The sequence below is a fragment of the Lutra lutra genome, chromosome 11 (genome assembly GCF_902655055.1).
Source record: "Lutra lutra chromosome 11, mLutLut1.2, whole genome shotgun sequence".
Classification (NCBI taxonomy): Eukaryota; Metazoa; Chordata; class Mammalia; order Carnivora; family Mustelidae; genus Lutra; species Lutra lutra.
The window spans coordinates 62,370,051-62,386,732 of record NC_062288.1 but is presented as its reverse complement, the minus strand read 5'-3'; the positions used below and the strand labels follow the sequence as shown (position 1 = coordinate 62,386,732).

At 54.3% G+C, this 16,682-nt stretch overlaps 1 protein-coding gene across 13 annotated transcripts in view; it reads left to right on the top strand.

Annotated features, from left to right (window-relative positions):
- CRHR2 (corticotropin releasing hormone receptor 2) overlaps positions 1-13,571 on the top strand; it is a 48,169-nt gene extending 34,598 nt beyond the window's left edge. For 11 of the 13 annotated variants that reach the window (XM_047695682.1, XM_047695681.1, XM_047695684.1 and 8 more), the window contains 6 exons: positions 210-270; positions 1,774-1,846; positions 9,275-9,360; positions 9,525-9,660; positions 9,997-10,038; positions 11,415-13,571. In XM_047695682.1, the coding sequence (XP_047551638.1) occupies positions 210-270; positions 1,774-1,846; positions 9,275-9,360; positions 9,525-9,660; positions 9,997-10,038; positions 11,415-11,555 (539 nt within the window). In that variant the 3' untranslated portion in view covers positions 11,556-13,571. The remainder of the gene's footprint in view (positions 1-209; positions 271-1,773; positions 1,847-9,274; positions 9,361-9,524; positions 9,661-9,996; positions 10,039-11,414) is intronic. The other 2 variants (XM_047695693.1, XM_047695694.1) reach the window with 1 other exon arrangement.
- Positions 13,572-16,682: the final 3,111 nt, after the last annotated feature.

Genomic DNA, 16,682 nt, shown 5'->3' with positions numbered 1-16,682 from the left:
GGTCTCAGAAAACTGTGCCGTCCCTTCATTTGTCAGACCCGCTTAGAGGGGGTTGCTGAGAGAGGAGAAGGGGGGTCAGGATGGTGCCATGGATAGCCTGCAGTTGGGTGATTGGTCCCAGGCGCCTGTGGTCGCCTCACCCTGTGCTCTACAAGAGGGCCCTCATCCATCTGTCTGTCCGCCATAGCCTGTGTCTGTCCTTCTTTCAGGTATCCCCTGCCCTATCATTGCTGCCTGGGCCATTGGCAAGCTCTACTATGAAAACGAACAGTAAGTGGGACCGGCCAGCGCAGGGGTCAGAGGCGTGTCAGGAAAGGTCAAGCCAGGGCTCCAGCCTAGTCATGGGGCAGGAGTTGAAGCCCTACCAGGACAGATTGACTTTCCCATTGTCCCTATATTGAGAAAATATCCCTGGCACCCCGAGATACTGGTGTACTGGGTGTCATGAGTTAGGAATCATGAGTCTTTCAAATGCCCTAATGCATAACCCCCTTAGCCTTCAGTAAGGCTTCCTCCTCAGAGCAGCATGTCTGGTCCAGTAAATATAGAGGAGGCCACGGGCTAGAGGCCGTCAGCCTTGAGCACATCCAAGGGTGTCCGTGAGCCTTTCACAGAACCCTGGGCCAGAGCAGGAGCACTTGTTTTATTCTGGAATCCCTGTCCCTGCCTGGAGTACAGTGTCCCATCCTGCGACCCTCCCTGCTCTGGAGCTGTTGGTATACAAGCCACACCCAGATGATGGCAATTCTGGCCGTGGGTCAGCCAAGCAGAAGCTGGGAAGTTGGATGTCACCAGCTGGAACAAGAGGGGGACAAGGGAATGTCAGTCTCCGGACACAAATCTCTAAGAGATCTCTGAAGCTGGAGATTTGGGGGCAGGGGCAGAACCGGAGTGGACTCCAAGAGCTCAGCTTTGGGAAGAGTGCCTAATGATTAAAACTACCCAAGAATAAGAAGGCCACCATGGAAGGTAGTGAGCTTCCTGTCAAAAGGGGTGTTAAAGCAAAGACCAAAACCTTAGCGCTGGGAGGCGCCAAGGAGATTCCTGTCTAAGGCAGGGTGCACTGAATGACCTCTAAAGTTTGGGAGGACACAGTCAGAACTTCCCGAAGTCCACGTGGCCCTTCCTGAGGTCTAGTGGGAGTGACTGACAGAGCCAGACTGCATCCCAGCCCCATGGCTCCCCTGGACTCTGAGCTTCTACACCCACCCACGTCCCCCGAGAATAACCAAGCCTTTGCTAGCGACAGGCTCCCTTCACCAGGTGAATAAGGCTCAGCTCAGAGAAAGGCCGGGGTTCAGGGCTGGAGAAGCCGTCCGCCTCTCCACCTGCTGCTTTGTGCGGCTCAGTGCCTGGCACGTGGAGCGGCAGGTTCCAAGGAATACAGGAACAGGTGCTACAGGGTGCTTGGGCCCTGGGCCAGCAAGGGGGAGCCCAGCTCTGCTTTCATTCATGAGCCTCCTGTCTACCCAGTACTGGGTACACATCCACAGTCTGGAACAGGGTAGGGGAGTGAGAAGGAGGGTGATGAGACCCAGGGCCTGCCCTCAGTCCAGCTGGGGAGACCAGACCCTCCATGGAGGACAAAAGGCAGCCCACGGGTGAGCCGGGATGGTCAGAGGGGCCAGGGCCATCCACCCAGGCATTTTGGGAAGACAAAGCCCTAGAGACTGGGTCTCAGGAAGGGTCAAGCCAGAGAACCTTGGGCCCAAATCTGCTGTGGTGGCCAGACCAGAACTGAGCAGGCCACTTAGAGCCTCCCCATCTTTGCAGGTGCTGGTTTGGCAAGGAGCCCGGTGACCTGGTGGACTATATTTACCAAGGCCCCATCATCCTTGTGCTCCTGGTAGGTCCTCAATAGGGACCGGGATGGGGCCGGGCACTGGGAGGGCAGCAGAGGACCCACCCGGCAGAGATGCTGGGGAAGAATGTGGCCTGGAGTGGCCGTCCTGCACACCCACTGTACACACCACCCTACTTCCTGGCACGCACCTCCCCCCACCCCACTATCTGACTGGTCTGACTGGCAGATTTCTAGTGCCTCCTACATCTGATGTCCCCTTGCCAGGTACTGAGACAGCCAGGCGAGGGGGCAGCTATTAATGGCAAGAGAAGGGTGTGCGGACTTCTGTTCAGCCCAGACCTACCTCCCTCTGCCCCCAGCGACCCCCTCTGGGGCCCAGCCCACCGCCCCCAGCCTGGAACAGTGGTACTAGAATGAAACGTAATGAGCAATTGTTCCTTGTCCAGCTCCCGACCCTTTGGCAAATGTATTCGCATTTAAGGTATAATTGCTACCACGTCTTTAATCCACAACGAGCTTAATTAAGGTGGAGTTTAAGTAGAGGCTGCATTCTGCAAAAATGAACCCATTATATATTATACATTTTAAAAAAGAGACATGCAAAAAAGCCCCATAAGAAATTGGCATTTACGTAAGACTTATTTCAGGCTTGGTAATTTCAGGCTCCTGTACGCACCAGCTTCCTTAAAGGGCCACCCGCCCTCTTGTGGGATACATAGGGGAGAGAGAGAAAGAGAGAGAGAGAACAGGTGCCTACTGGGGGTTCTGTGATCTACCCTGGAGACAGTCCCCGTTATCTCTTTCATTTCCCAACTCCTCCTTTTTGTGACTTCTTCAGGGATTCCTTTGTCCCCCATCTTTGGAGTGCCCTTGTTGTATATGACCTGGGGATGACTAAGGAGGTTTTCTACCCACTGCCTGAAATTCTACAATCAGAAATTCCACCTTATTTCAGAGGCAGAAGCCAGTCCTTGTCAGCGAGGAGAGGGTTGGGGATGGGAGGGAGTGATTGTCCTTGGAGTCCCAGCTGCAGTGAGTCACTCATCCCCACCCTCAGTGTGAACGGAAACCCCTTGAGACCCATCCCCTCCCAGCCAGCTGCTCAGAGCCCATCCTGGAGGGATAGGGCTTTTCATGAATCTGGGCCCCCCCCCCCAAGAAGGCTGGCCTGGGTCAGGCTTCAGTGATAGTGGGGAGGGATCCCCCTGGCTGCAAGGATGTTGGGCAGCGTGAGAAAATGAACAGAAAAAGGGAGATGGGCATGGGGGGACCCCATATTAGCCCCCTCTCCCTGCCTGCTCCTCTCTGACCCTTTCTCTGCTTCCACCCCCACCTCTTGGCCCAAGAGCCCTTTGCATCTCCCTTTGGGCCTTTACTCTATTGCACTTATGGAGCTTCCCATGCCCCCCCAAGCCTGTCCAGAAGCTTCATCTTCGTAACTTCCAAATCTTGCATCATCCGTGGCTGGAAATGGGAATTATGATCCCCATTTTACAGCTGGAGAAACAGAGAGATGAAACCTCCTGCCCAAGGTCACCACTAATAGCTCGCTGAGCTGAGACACAAGGGCTGGTCACTCACCCCTGCCTGTCCTCTGGGTTGGGTATGCGCTCAGTACCTCGCCAGCCCTGCCCTCCTTGCTGCTGCTGAAAGACACGACCAAGCTTATTTCTGGGTTCTGGGAAGTGAACCGGCTGGTTCAGTTTGAGGCTGTTGTCATGGGAAAGGTGTGTGACACTGGGTTCCACTGTGGACCAGGCACGGGGCTCAGGGGTCTCCATGAGTATTTTAACCCATGCTGACCTTCCAAGACAGGCTCTCTGGTGTCCCTTTTGGGCCAGTGAGGACACAGAAGCTCAGGAAGCTTAATGAAGCCACTTACTTGCCCAAGACCACATGAGCACCAGGATTAGAGCCATGTGACAAGAACTTGGTGCCAGGCGTTCATTTAGGAGGTGGTCCCAGGAAGCACTGCAATAGGTGGGAGTAGAAGAAAAGGCAGGGAGGAAGTCAAGGTGAGGTGATGAGCCAACTTCCATGGGGACAACCACGTGGAAGAGTGTCAGAAGGATCCCCTGCTGAAGGCTTAGGAAGTTGGGTTACACCGTGGAGGTGGCCCTGGGGACATGAAACCTGCATATTTCCAGGTCCTTCTGTGGTGAGGCTGAGCTAGCTCCCCAGGCACCAGAGGAAGCCTGAGGCTGAGAAGTGTCACTGGCAGCAGCAGGGGACTCCCGGCTGGGCTCCTCCAGGGGACGGAGCATTGGGTCTGTCTGTAAAGTCTCCTCATTCCCTGCTCCTTCCAGCAATGTCCCAGCAGCCCCTGTGCCACATGCAAATTCCAGGGTCCCCCGCCTTCCCCTGGGAATGTCTGGAGTGGGCCCAAGATCTGCATTCAGACGAAGGGCCCCGGGAGACTTGGCTGTGTACACTCAAGATGGAGAACTCGATGGGCGTTGTCTGGGTTTTCTCTGTAGGCCAGCCAGGGCCCTGCGCGATAGGGCCCTGCGCGATAGGACCCTGGGCATGGGCCTTTGAGGCTACACCTGCCTAGAGTGCGCCAACAGGAGGAGAAAGCTGAGGCACCCAGTGAGGACCAGGCCCCCATGGCCCAGGAAACAGACAGGTCTCCAGGCTTCTGGAGGCATCTGGTGAAGTCACTGGGCTCCACAGATGCACGTGGCACAGACAGGCCAGCCATGTTTAACTGCCCTGGCAAATGGGCAGTCCGGAAACTGAGAGCAGGGGAGCAGTGAGAGGAGGGTCCTGAGCTGCGTTGGGAGCACCCCAATAAACCTCCAATACCCAGAACTGGAGGGAGCAAGGGATATCTCCAAGGCAGGGAACCATGTCTGAAGTCCAGGAGGTCGAAACGTCAGTCTGCTTTCCGCCTCCCTCCCTGTCTGTGCACAAGCGACGGTGAAGTTCAAGGAGGGTCTCCCATGAGCATCCTTACCATCTAGAGAAGTAGCTGGGGTGGTGGTGAGGGGATCCCAGGATGCTCTGCGCTGATGAGCTATAGGTCTCTTTACTTTCTCTGCCTTTGTGGCAGGCGCTATGCTGTAGGGTATCCTAGGACAAGTCCTGGTCGCGGCCTCCTGGGATTTGTGACCATGAAGGACCTCCTCGCTCGGAGCCTCAGTTTCTCACCTCTAACATGATGATGCCAGTCCCTGCTTCATGGGGTCACTGGGAGGACCCATGGTAGCCCTCGGGCCCCGCCTCCAGCAGGTCCTCCTCACACCCGGAGCCTCGGGTCTGGCTCCTGTGCTGATGGGCCTTGCAGTGCTCTCCTGACCTCCAATCTCCCATCCCTGGCAGTGTGGCCAGTACCTTACCTCTGCTTGCTTCCATCTGGCCCAGAGTTCATTAACTCCTGCAGGAGCAGGAACACGACACAGAGGTCAGGGGGAGGACGCTGAGGCCAGCTGCCTTGGTTCAAATCCTGACACCAATGTGTCCTTTGTGGCACGGGCAAGTGATGGAGCCTATCTGAACCTCAGTTTGTACATCTGTAAAATGGGTATAATGATCACATCTACTATATAAGGCTGGGCTTGTGGAGTGCTTGGAACAAAACCTGGAATGATCTCTGTCCTGGGCCACATTAGGGAGCAGTAAGTCTCCCTTGTCTGTCCTGGCAGCAACCATAACGTCCAGTTCTCCATTCTGGGCCTGACAATGCACCACCGCCTCCCAGGCCGGAGCTCTGACCAGACTGGGGTGCTCCTCCCACGGAGCCTCATTAGGAATCAATGTGCCAGTGAGCATTGGAGTTCCAGGAAACACAGTGTGGGAGAAGGGCTAGACTTCATGGGGAGTTTCTCCAGAGGGTTTGACTTACCCTTTCACCCAGTACCTTCTCCCCTCCGCATTCCCAGAGCCCCTGACATGCAGGCTGCCCTAAGAACATTCTGGGCTGGGAGGGCCCTGCCGCTGCTGTTCTAGAAGGAGGAAGATTTCAATGCTCACCTCAGCCACAGTGGCTGCCAGCTGGCATATCTCCCCTATCCCAGGGCTTTCTCTCCTGGCCTTTCTCTGCCTGGAACCCAATCCCCCCACAGTCCATCAGCCCTCAGCTCAAATGCCATTTCTCTAGGCCTTTCTTTTTTTTTTTTTTTTTTCCTTGTTTTTGCAAACTTTATAAAACCACTGACATTGTGAGTTCAGACAAGGCCCCCTCCCCACACCTGGGGCTTGGAAGGGGCCTCATCAGCTTCTCAGAAAACCTGCCTCTGGGTCTGGGCCGGCTTTCTTTGGCCACAGCAGAGTGATGGGTCTACAAGACGAACATCTTCCTCTTGCTAATATCCATCTCCTATTAGAGTAAAAGTCAAACACATTATGCTTCTGGAATTTCTTCTTCTCATCTCAGCAAGGCTTGGGGTGGCCTTTTTATCCTTCTACCTTGGGAGAGAGCAAGAAAATGCTATCCTGACTCATTTCGGAGAACGGTGGCATACTAAAGGGTAAGGCAGTAGGTGGGGGACCCCACTGATGTCCGCTGGGACACATAGCTGGCTGGCCTCGCAGAAAGGAGCTGCCTTTCTCTAGGCTGGAGTCCCAGGCACAGGCTGCCATGGGCTGCAGTAAATGACCCCAGTCCTTCCCCTTCACTGGCTGCCTGCTTTCTTCAGCCGTTTCTGCATATCTCCTGAACACAGGGTCCGGTCAGGGTGTGGCCTGGCTCTAGCCTCAGCAAGGCCCCGGCTTTATCTGTAAGCGAGGTAGCAGGTAAGAGAATGGTCGAGTTTCATTCTTCTGCATATAGCTGTCCAGTTTTCCCAGCACCATTTATTGAAGAGACTGTCTTTTTTCCACTGTGTATTTTTTCTTCTTTTGTCGAAGATTAATTGACCATAGAGTTGAGGGTCCATATCTGGGCTCTCTACTCTGTTCCACGGGTCTATGTGTCTGTTTTTATGCCAGGACCATGCTGTCTTGGTGATCACGGCTTTGTAGTAAAGCTTGAAATCAGGTAACGTGATGCCCCCAGTTTTATTTTTGTTTTTCAACATTTCCTTAGCGATTTGGGGTCTCTTCTGATTCCACACAAATTTTAGGATTATTTGCTCCAGCTCTTTGAAAAATACCAGTGGAATTTTGATCGGAATGGCATTAAAAGCATAGATGGCTCTAGGCAGTATAGACATTTTAACAATGTTTATTCTTCCGATCCAAGAGCATGGCATGGTCTTCCATCTTTTTGTGTCTTCTTTAATTTCTTTCATGAGTGGTTCTGTAGTTCCTCGAGTACAGATCCTTTACCTCTTTGGTTAGGTTTATTCCCAGGTATCTTATGGTTCTTGGTGCTATAGTAAATGGAATTGATTCTCTATTTCCCTTTCTGTATTTTCATTGTTAGTGTATAAGAAAACCACTGATTTCTGTACGTTGACTTTGTACCCTGCCACGTTACTGAATTGCTGTATGAGTTCTAGTAGTTTGGGGGTGGAGTCTTTTGGGTTTTCCATATAAAGAATCATGTCATCTGCGAAGAGAGAGAGTTTGACTTCTTCATTGCCAATTTGGATACCTTTCTTTAGATGGCATCAACTTCCTCCCTTCCTGCTGATTTTGGGCAGTAGCTCTACACACTTCTCCAATCATTTGACTGATGAGAAAGCTGTTCTTATCAGGGGAACGGAAAAGCTTCTTCCACTCAGTCTTCTATGATCTTGTTTGTCTCTCTAGGCCTTTCTGACCCCTTCCTCCAGGCCACAAGACTTCTAGGAGCAGGGACATGGCAAGTCAGCTCACAGAAGGAAGGAAGGAAGGAAGGAAGGAAGGAAGGAAGGAAGGAAGGAAGGAAAGAAGGAAGGAAACAAACAAACTAGGCTGGACAAAGCTAGGGTACAATAACCAGTGCTCACTCAAGAGCTGGGATTTGGGATGGGGAGAAGAGGGAGGCCCCAGAGTGGAGAGCTCAGTGTGGGCTAGGGGCCCAAGGCTCCCTGGAGGAGGCGCCCATGGAAGGATGAGGTGGAGAGGATCCTGTGAAGGGCATGGCTGGCGACCACACTCACAAAGAAAGAGTGACTTTCAGGCTTCACAGGCCCAGGGAGAGCTGGAATAGGGGCAGCATCACCAACTGCCTGCCTCACATGAGTGGAGGGTATAAGGCTTGTGTCCCAGCTCCTCCGCACCAGACCCTGTCCCTGCTCTTGCCTCAGCACGTGGAATGGGACCCTGCAGCCGGGAGGTGAAGGCATTGTCGAGTACGTGTTTAGGTGGATGGATGGATGGAAGGATAGATGGTTGCATGTAGGGAATGTGCCAGAAATGAGAATATATTTTCCCTCCAGGCCCCCAGAGCATCCTTCCACTTAGGGGTCTTGCAGAGGCCACAGGGCTGTCTGTCCCGGGGTGTCTCCCGGTGTCCCCCCACTCTCAGCCTGGGATCCAGAACTTAGGAGCCTCAAGAAGTGACGGATTCTTGGGACAGAGCCTCGGGCAAAATGTGTGTGTGTGTGTCTGTGCATGCACACACACACACACACACACACACACACACTCACACAGGTGCATAGTGTGAGCCAGCAGATGCTCTCTGACCCATGGGCACTTCCTCGGGAGAGACTCCCAAGGAAGGGAATCTCTCCTGTCTGCTCACGTTTGGAGATAGGTGTAGAGAAACCCTGGCATGCGCACGTCCCCAGATTCGCAGGCTCTCATATGCACACACTCACACAAGCACAGAGAGAGACCCCCCCCCTCCAGAAGTGTTTGGAGGGCAGCACACAGTCACGCAGACAAGCCGGTGCAGATGGACAGGACACTGGCAGGCCCACAGTGGCCATCCACAGCACAAGCCTGGTTAGGGTGGCCCAGGCAGGTCCTGGGAAAAGACTGGGTGCCTCAGCTCTGGCACCAACAAAAGGCTTGAAATGAAGATAAATGAGGCTCTTCCAGGAGCCCTGGAGCCAGCCCAGCAGCCCATTCATCTTCATTGCCTCAGATGTGCCTGGGAAGTGTTTTCCTAGGGGCAAGGGAGGGATGGTGAGGAATTAGTCACTCCCAGGTCCATTCCCCCAGGGAAGCAGGCCTCAGAGGGAACCCTCAATCAACAAGAGGGGGAGACCCTATAGCAGGCAGGGCAAGGGACTGGGGCGGAGGCCTGGCCAGCTCCCGTGGCTTCCCCAAGTGGGGCAGGTGTTGGGGGACTTTCTGAGGAGCTATGCCTCAAGAGAAGTGACCTTGGTGTCCTTGGTCCCTGCCTCCAAAGCCACTTTTCCCCCTGGGGTCTGGAGATGGAGAAGCCAGCCCTGGAGCCCTCCGGGAAGGGGGAATTCTGCCTGTCCTGATGAAGGAGAAGCAGAGGCCTTGGGACCGCAGGCAAGGACTGGGGTGACGGGTGGGATGGATGTGTGCGTGGGACACGGGGCTCAGTGGGTTATGGGGGGGAAGTAGCTGCCTCTCAGTTCATTCCCTACCTCACGGTCCTTCCTTTTTTGCCTTCCCCCCTTCCAGATCAATTTTGTATTTCTTTTCAACATCGTCAGGATCCTCATGACAAAATTGCGAGCATCCACGACATCGGAGACAATCCAGTACAGGTGAATGACGGGTGTCTTAAACCCCCCAAGGGCAGAAATGAGGCATCTAGGCTGGGCCCTCCAAACCCTCACAGGCCTCAGCCAGGGAGCTTGCTCGGCACCTGAGAGAGGGCCGGCTGGCATTGTGGGCTCAGACCAGCTTTGTCGCCCTGTCACCCCCCTAGGAAGGCAGTAAAGGCCACCCTTGTTCTCCTGCCCCTCCTGGGCATCACCTACATGCTCTTCTTCGTCAACCCTGGGGAGGACGACCTGTCGCAGATCGTGTTCATCTATTTCAACTCCTTCCTGCAGTCGTTCCAGGTGGGGCATGAGACCAGATGGGGCACCGGTGTCCTCACAGAGACCTCACAGGGGACACGGTTCACACTGAAATAGAACCCTAGCCCTGCGCCCTGGCAGCCCCACCCCAGGGGTCAGGTGGGCTCACACCCAACTGGGTCTCCATCACCCTGGCCTGTGGCCCAGTGCCTGTTCTGAGGGTTTTTGACAGCCTGTCACTCGCAGTGAGCCCCGGGACACCCGTACCATGAGGGTGGGCTGCCCCTGAGCTCGGAGCCTCTGGGTCCAGGTATTCCCAGCTGTTCCTGCAGAGTCGCTCCCCAAGCAGGTCACTGATCCTCCCTCCTTCCTTTCCAGGGTTTCTTTGTGTCTGTCTTCTACTGCTTCTTCAATGGAGAGGTAGGAGGCCACGGTCCTCAGTTCCCAGCTCGGGGGAGCCGCCCAGCCTTTAGGGAGGCCTGGGGTCCCTGACTCTCCTCAGCTCTGCCCTGGACAGGGGAGGGGATGACTGGAGAAACCACCGAGATTTGGGAAACAGGAATCCTACCTGAGGGTCTCCAACCAGTTTAGAAGGTCCCCTTCGCAAAGGCCACACTTCACAAAGGCACTTGGAGAGATGGGTGAGCGGGGAGCCCTGGCTTCAGGGTCTCACTGGAGACAGATGCCAGAACACCGCTGGTAATGGGGAGGCATTGCAGGAGTGAGTCAGGTGTGAGCCGCGCGTCCAGGCCCTTATGGACGCAGGGAGCAGGAGAGACACCAGCACATTCCCCCACCACGGAACAGATCACACAGCTTGGGGCCAACACCAGGGAACAAGGCACTGGGGACAGGCTGCTTAGCTCACACAGCCCAGAATCTCAGCATAAGCAGCTTGGGACAGAGGCTCACACTGGCCTGTGCTGGGTGAGGACCCACAGTGGGTTATGGGGCCAAAAGTAGACACAGCCCCAGGTCCTGAGAGCTTCCAAACACTCAAGGTAAGTGCCATCCTGAGACACTTCCCCTGCCTCTGCAGAGAGTGCCACTCTCTGCCCGCCTGGGTCTCTGTCAATCAAAGCAGACCCCAACACAGGCAAGGCCAACAGTAGAGACTGGCTGGGCTGGAGGGCAGGAGAAAGCTTTCAAAGAAAACGCACAGTGACTCTGGGGCATTTATTCTGGTCAGCCCTGTCTAGGCTAGCATGTGGGGGACACCACCCATTTTGCAGAAAAATCCTTTAGTTCCAATACCAATGAGAATAATATGGTACTGGCCACGATCAGGTTTTGAAATGACTGGAACTGTTAGCTTGACTTTGTGTCTCAGCAGTGCACACTATGGCCTATGGCCAGTGAGGCAGGGGCTGTCCACTGGGGGAGGAGGCTGGAGGAAGGGCTTTCAGGAGGGACAGGGATGCCAAGTATGTGAGGAGAGCGCACAGCTCTCCAGATGCCAGGAGAGCCAGAAGCAGATGTTCGAAGCTGGGGCTTGGGTCCCACCATAAAGAGGAGATGGGAGAGGGAGGGGGCAGGGAGGGCAGTGTGCCCCAAAGAGGGGTGAGCAGGAAGTTTCTCCAGGAGGGGTGAGGACAGAGGGCAGGAGCTTCAGAGGCTAACAGCTTCAGGGGAAGGACCTGCTTTTGGAACCGGCCAGTGGTATGACAGTGGTGGTCGGGAGGGCACCCCAGCCTCCCTCCCTTTAAGGGTCCTGCAAGGGGTAGGAGCAGGAGAGAAGGCTCCTGGTTCTGGGATTGGCGCCTGCAGGCCCTGCTGAGCCGCTGCCTCCCCCGCAGGTGCGCTCAGCTGTGAGGAAAAGGTGGCACCGCTGGCAGGACCATCACTCCCTCCGAGTGCCTGTGGCCCGGGCCATGTCCATCCCCACGTCGCCCACACGGATCAGCTTCCACAGCATCAAGCAGACGGCCGCCCTGTGAGCCCCCCGTCACCCCGCTCGCTCATCATTCACCATCAGGACAGCTTCCCTATCCCATGGGGTGCCTCTCTCTGGGTTCACTTCGCCATCTCTCAGCTCAGGCCCTGGTGGGGGCACAAGGGAGGGGAGAGATCAGCTGGCCAGCCCTGCTAGAGGGGGGTGTGCAGCAGCAGGCAGCGCGAGAAGCTCTCAGGAGCCAGGTCCGCTAGGTACAATGTCTCAGTGCAGAGGGAGCAGAGGGATGTCACAGACACCTATCCCTGCAGAAGAGTGGGTCACATGTCTTCAGGCATTTGCCCACACCAGCCTCTCTCCCGGCATCCTCACTATAGCCCCACTCACAGGCAAGGAAACGGGCCCAGCACCACGAAGGGCCTGTCCAAGTCACACAGCTCATTCATGGCAGAGCGGGGACTCCTCCCTCTGTGTGGGCTTTCCCACCAACAACAGGGTAACATATGGCCTTGCTCCCTGCTCCCTGCCTTCTGCCTCCCAGAAGTGGAATGGGCAGGGCACAGCAGCTGGAAGCAAGGAATTAGTTTGGTTTCCTCCCAGAGGCTCTCACCTGCACGCTACCCCAGAGCAGGCCATCTCTCTGCCCGGCCCCACCCATCCTCCTGTCCCTGGGTCCTGGAAGAGATACTGCTTCCTGTCCCAGGAGAGCTTTTCTCAACCTAGTCCACAGACTCAGGGCCTTGGGGAGGGACACTAGAGGAGGAAGGTGCAGCTAGGATAACCCTACACTCTTAAGCCAACCAGATACATAGTGCAGATGAAACGAGGAGGAGAAGCGTGGTGGCCGGGGGCAAGGAATAGAAAACCAACGAGGTCTTTGGTGATTGGAACAAATCTCCCACCTCCCACTTTAGACTGGACTTCGATTCAGCCTCCCCTTCAGAAACATCTTGGCTCTCTGTGAAATAAACCATGCCTCTGTGGAAACAGCCTCCTCTCAGGTCAAGTCAACCAGGCATACGAAGGGGTGCTGTGGCCAAGGATGGGGAGCTGGATCCATTCTCATTTGCAGAGCCCACGGCCCTGGCCTAGGGCTGATTCTCTTCTCTGACCTGTGTGTCTGCCAGCCTGTCCCTTCCTTATTCCCCCAAGACAGTCTCTACCCCTCCTCTCCTACCAACAGCAGTTTAATTCAGCACAGAGGAGAGAGGGGCAGCTCACCCAGCACACCACAGCTCTGTCCCAAAGCCAGTGTCTGAAATCCGGAAGCAGGTATAGACCACACCCCACAGTATCCATGAACAACACCACAGGACGTTTCCAGGAGAGGGTTGGAGTGGACAAGAGGAGGCAGGAGCCATCAGGTCAGGGTTCAAAAGAGCTTTTGCTCTAGGAATACCACCAACATATTTTTTTAAATAATTATCCCATCTTGCATATTCTTCAGCTCACATCTAATATTATTTAGATTTTTAAATTGGCGAGAGGTGATTTCTGGCTTTTGGCAAATATTTACATTTTAAAATAAAACTGCCAAAACACTTTAAAATACTTCACTAAGAATCCAAACACAGCCGTGATTTAATGGCCAGGCTCTTCTGTTTGAAAAAAACAAGCTAACCAGCTCTTCCTCAACAGCTGGAAATTTTACATTGTCCCTTCTTTCTTGGAACTTGTATCTTCATTCCATTTCCCCCATAGGATTTTATACTAATGCAGTGTTTTTATGGGCTAAAGTCTTTCCTTGATCACCTTCTTCTACTTCTCTGCCACAAAATATATTTGGGAATTGAAATAGAAATATTTAATTTTCTGTGACTAAAATTTGTGAGAGATTAAAAAAAGAAGTCTTCTGGATTGAGTTACCACAACTATTTTTGATATAAAATATAGGATAGAATTGATTGATACAACACAGACACTTAAAGTTTTTGTAAGGCAAATGTTAAACCTAAAAAGGAAAATCTATCGAAAGCACATCTTAATGGAATGGATAGGAACTTAATTGTTCATGAATCCGTGGGTGAATATTTATTGCTGGAATAAATCAGGACTCAGCATCTTTTCTTTCTTTTTCATTTTTATAGCTTTACGTGCTGAGAATGAGAAGCCTTTTCACATAAATAAGTAGATATCAGGGTCCCTGACCTCCTTCTGAGACATATGCCCAAAACTGCATAGTGATCTATCATCAAAAATTATGTGTCAGCCCACCACTTAATTAAGTCCTCTTTAAATGTGGCTGAAAGAAATGAACTGAAAACCATTTGACTTGCCAAAGGCTTGGCTACCCCAGGCAGGCGCTCCTGCCATCCTTCACCAGGGGCAGCTGAGCGGGGGGGAGGTTCATGGCTGGGCGCTGCACCTAAGGGACCTGCAGCCGGGCCCCCTGCTTTGCTTCTGTTGGTGGGAAAGGAGGGGGCTCCCTGACTCTGTGCTTTCTAGAGACACAGGACTAACTTTCGTGCGCCTTGCAAAGGCTCCCTGGTGCTGAGGCGGCGTACCGCTCTTGCATTAGCATCGTTGCTGGTGGAGCAAGGAGCTCAGTGTTCATCACAGCAGTGCCAGGCCCCGGCCCCTCATCGCTGCTCCTCAGATGCGGCTCCTTGCCCCACGGCCCCAGTTCCCAGCTGGCAGAGCAGCCAAGTCACGAGCCTCTGCTCAGCAGGCACCATGGCCTGTTCCCACTTCAGTTCAGAGAAGGCCCCTCATTTGTCCTGTGCTGATTGACATGTATCCCCTCACCCCTCACGCCCTCGGTCATGCCCCCAGCCAGGCCTCTGGCTATGAAATGCCAGCAGAGCCAGGAGGCCCTCTGTGGATCTCCCTCTGGGGAACCTCGTGAGGTTCCTCCCAGCCAAGCCAGGCCTCGTGAGCAGCTGCTTCAGCGTGGACAGTCCCTCGCTGAGCGGGCTTTCCTGCAAAGTGGCCTTGTTGGCAGACGCTCCTCCTTAGGAGTCAGGTTCTGGCACCCAGACCCCTCAGGGCCTTTCACTGCCCTCACTTATAAAGCTGAGGAGGGCTTGAGACCTCAAGGGGATTCCTCAGCCCAGCCTTCTGGCCCCACTCGCACCGAGCGGCCACAGAGCCCTGACCCTAGACTGCTCCAACCCCCTGGCCTGTACTCAAAGTGGTGCCCTGAGGTGCCTGCTGGGGTCCGAGCCTGTGGAAGGCAAGGAGGCCAACAGGAGCGGCAGGTGTGGGGCCTCTGTGCCAGGGGCATGGAGCGTGAAATGTGTCCCTGCTGGAGGGTCTGTGGTGAAGGTTCCATCTGAGGCCTGAAGCCGCAAGCGCCCTGCTCTCCTGTGGATGAGGCTGACTAGCAGCAGAAGGAAAATGGACCTCGAGGGGGAAAAAAAGACTCCCAGAAACCGACCACCAACATGTGGACATACGTAGCAGGAGACACACACCGGGGCTCACAGATGTGGAAGCCAACACTCTGAGGGCCGCAGAGGGAAGCCCAGATGGACACCGAGATGCCTGGGGACACGCAGAGGGGCACCCCACCACCAAATGCACAAGCGTCCATCAGCCAGAGTCGTGCCCCATTTACTGAGCACCACTGCGCACCACATAGGGAAGTAACAGCACGAGTAACACAAGGTTCCTGTTCCAAGAAACTCAGCATCCACTTGAGAAGAAATAGCCCCCCAAAGGCACCAGGGAAAGGCAAGAGGAAGGAGGTTCTCTGCGTCGCTACCTGGCTGGATCTGCCAGTGTCTGTTTCTGTCAGGCCTAAGGACCGAAAACAAGTCAGGTTCTGCGGCTGGCACTTTCCTCAGCTCCCTGCATTTTCCACAGCTCTGAGACCACGGTTGTGGTGGCCTCAAGCCAGACAAGGTTTGGGGGACACAAGAACCTCTGCTGCCTTCCCCTAGTCCCTGCCCATTTCCCATAGTCCTGGGCAGCCCGGACTGCCACAGAGACAGACAAAACTGGAAAAGGAGCCCAGTGTTTGCTGCTCTTCCTTCCGGAGCATCTTCAGAGCGCCATAGGCAGATAGGGTGCACGGGCAGTGAGGTGACAGGCTGGGAAGGGGGGCTGTCACTCAAAAGGTCGCCCCTTCACATGTCTGAGGCTGACATAGGGTGTGCCTGGGGGCTGCAAGGCACAAGGGGAGTCCTTTCCTCAAGTGACACTTCAGCCAGGATCTGGGAGAGGTGTGTGGAAAAGAGCTGTGCCTCCAGCCAGGGAGCCTGGCCAGGGGCTCTGAGAACACACGTGGCTGGCTCATCAGAACCAACAGGGCTGCTCTTTAAGAGCAGACTTTGGGAACCTTTGTCTCCACACTGGGGAGGGATCTAGAAATCTACATGTTCACAAGCCCCTCAGGTGTTTCTGTTGCTGTCTGGTGTGGGAGCCACTGAACTGAACAAGAAACATTTTGTCCCTTCTTTCCAACACAGACACACTACTACTACTACTGTTACTACTACTACTACTATAGAAAGGGAAGGTGAGTAACCTGACCTGCCTTTCCGGAAACCTCTAAGAGAAGGCAGCTAGAGCAGGAAGAAAGAGGCAGGTACAAAACATGAAGTGTATTCAGCAATATGCTGATTACGGTTTCCAGCTCTGCCCCGGAAATTCCAGTAATTCCCCAGAGGAAGCCACCCCACTCAGAGATGTTAGTTAGCAGGAAGGATCGGCTGAGAGCACGCTGAGGTCCCTGCCCCATGCTGACTGAGTTTACCCCGGATACTGTTGGTAGGGATTTCTTTGCTCCGAGCCTGAAACCCTCCCACAGAGCTACGGCATGCTTCCCACCCCCACAGAACCACCACGGTGGACTCCTTCTAGTGAATCCTGTCCATTCTACAGGACCAAAGAGCCTCTCTTCCAGGAAGCCTTCATACAAGCGTTGGTCAGACAAGTCCCACCTGGGAACCCATACGGCAGTCCATGCCAGGCTCCACTGCCGGGCTGGAATTGCTCAAGGCCTATGCTGCCACTTACGTCCACAAGAGTTCTGCACCCAGTAGGAGCTCTAGAAACATTCATTGAATAAACTGGCCTTTCGCATTTGTTCGCCTCGAACTGGTAACTTAGAGGCTAGAGTCCAGTACTAGCAGAACAGACCAAAAGTACAAAGAATCCCAGAGATCTATTAGCTTTACATGCGGGAAAATCCATTCTCCAGCTCCATACCCCACCACCACCAGAGCCGAGG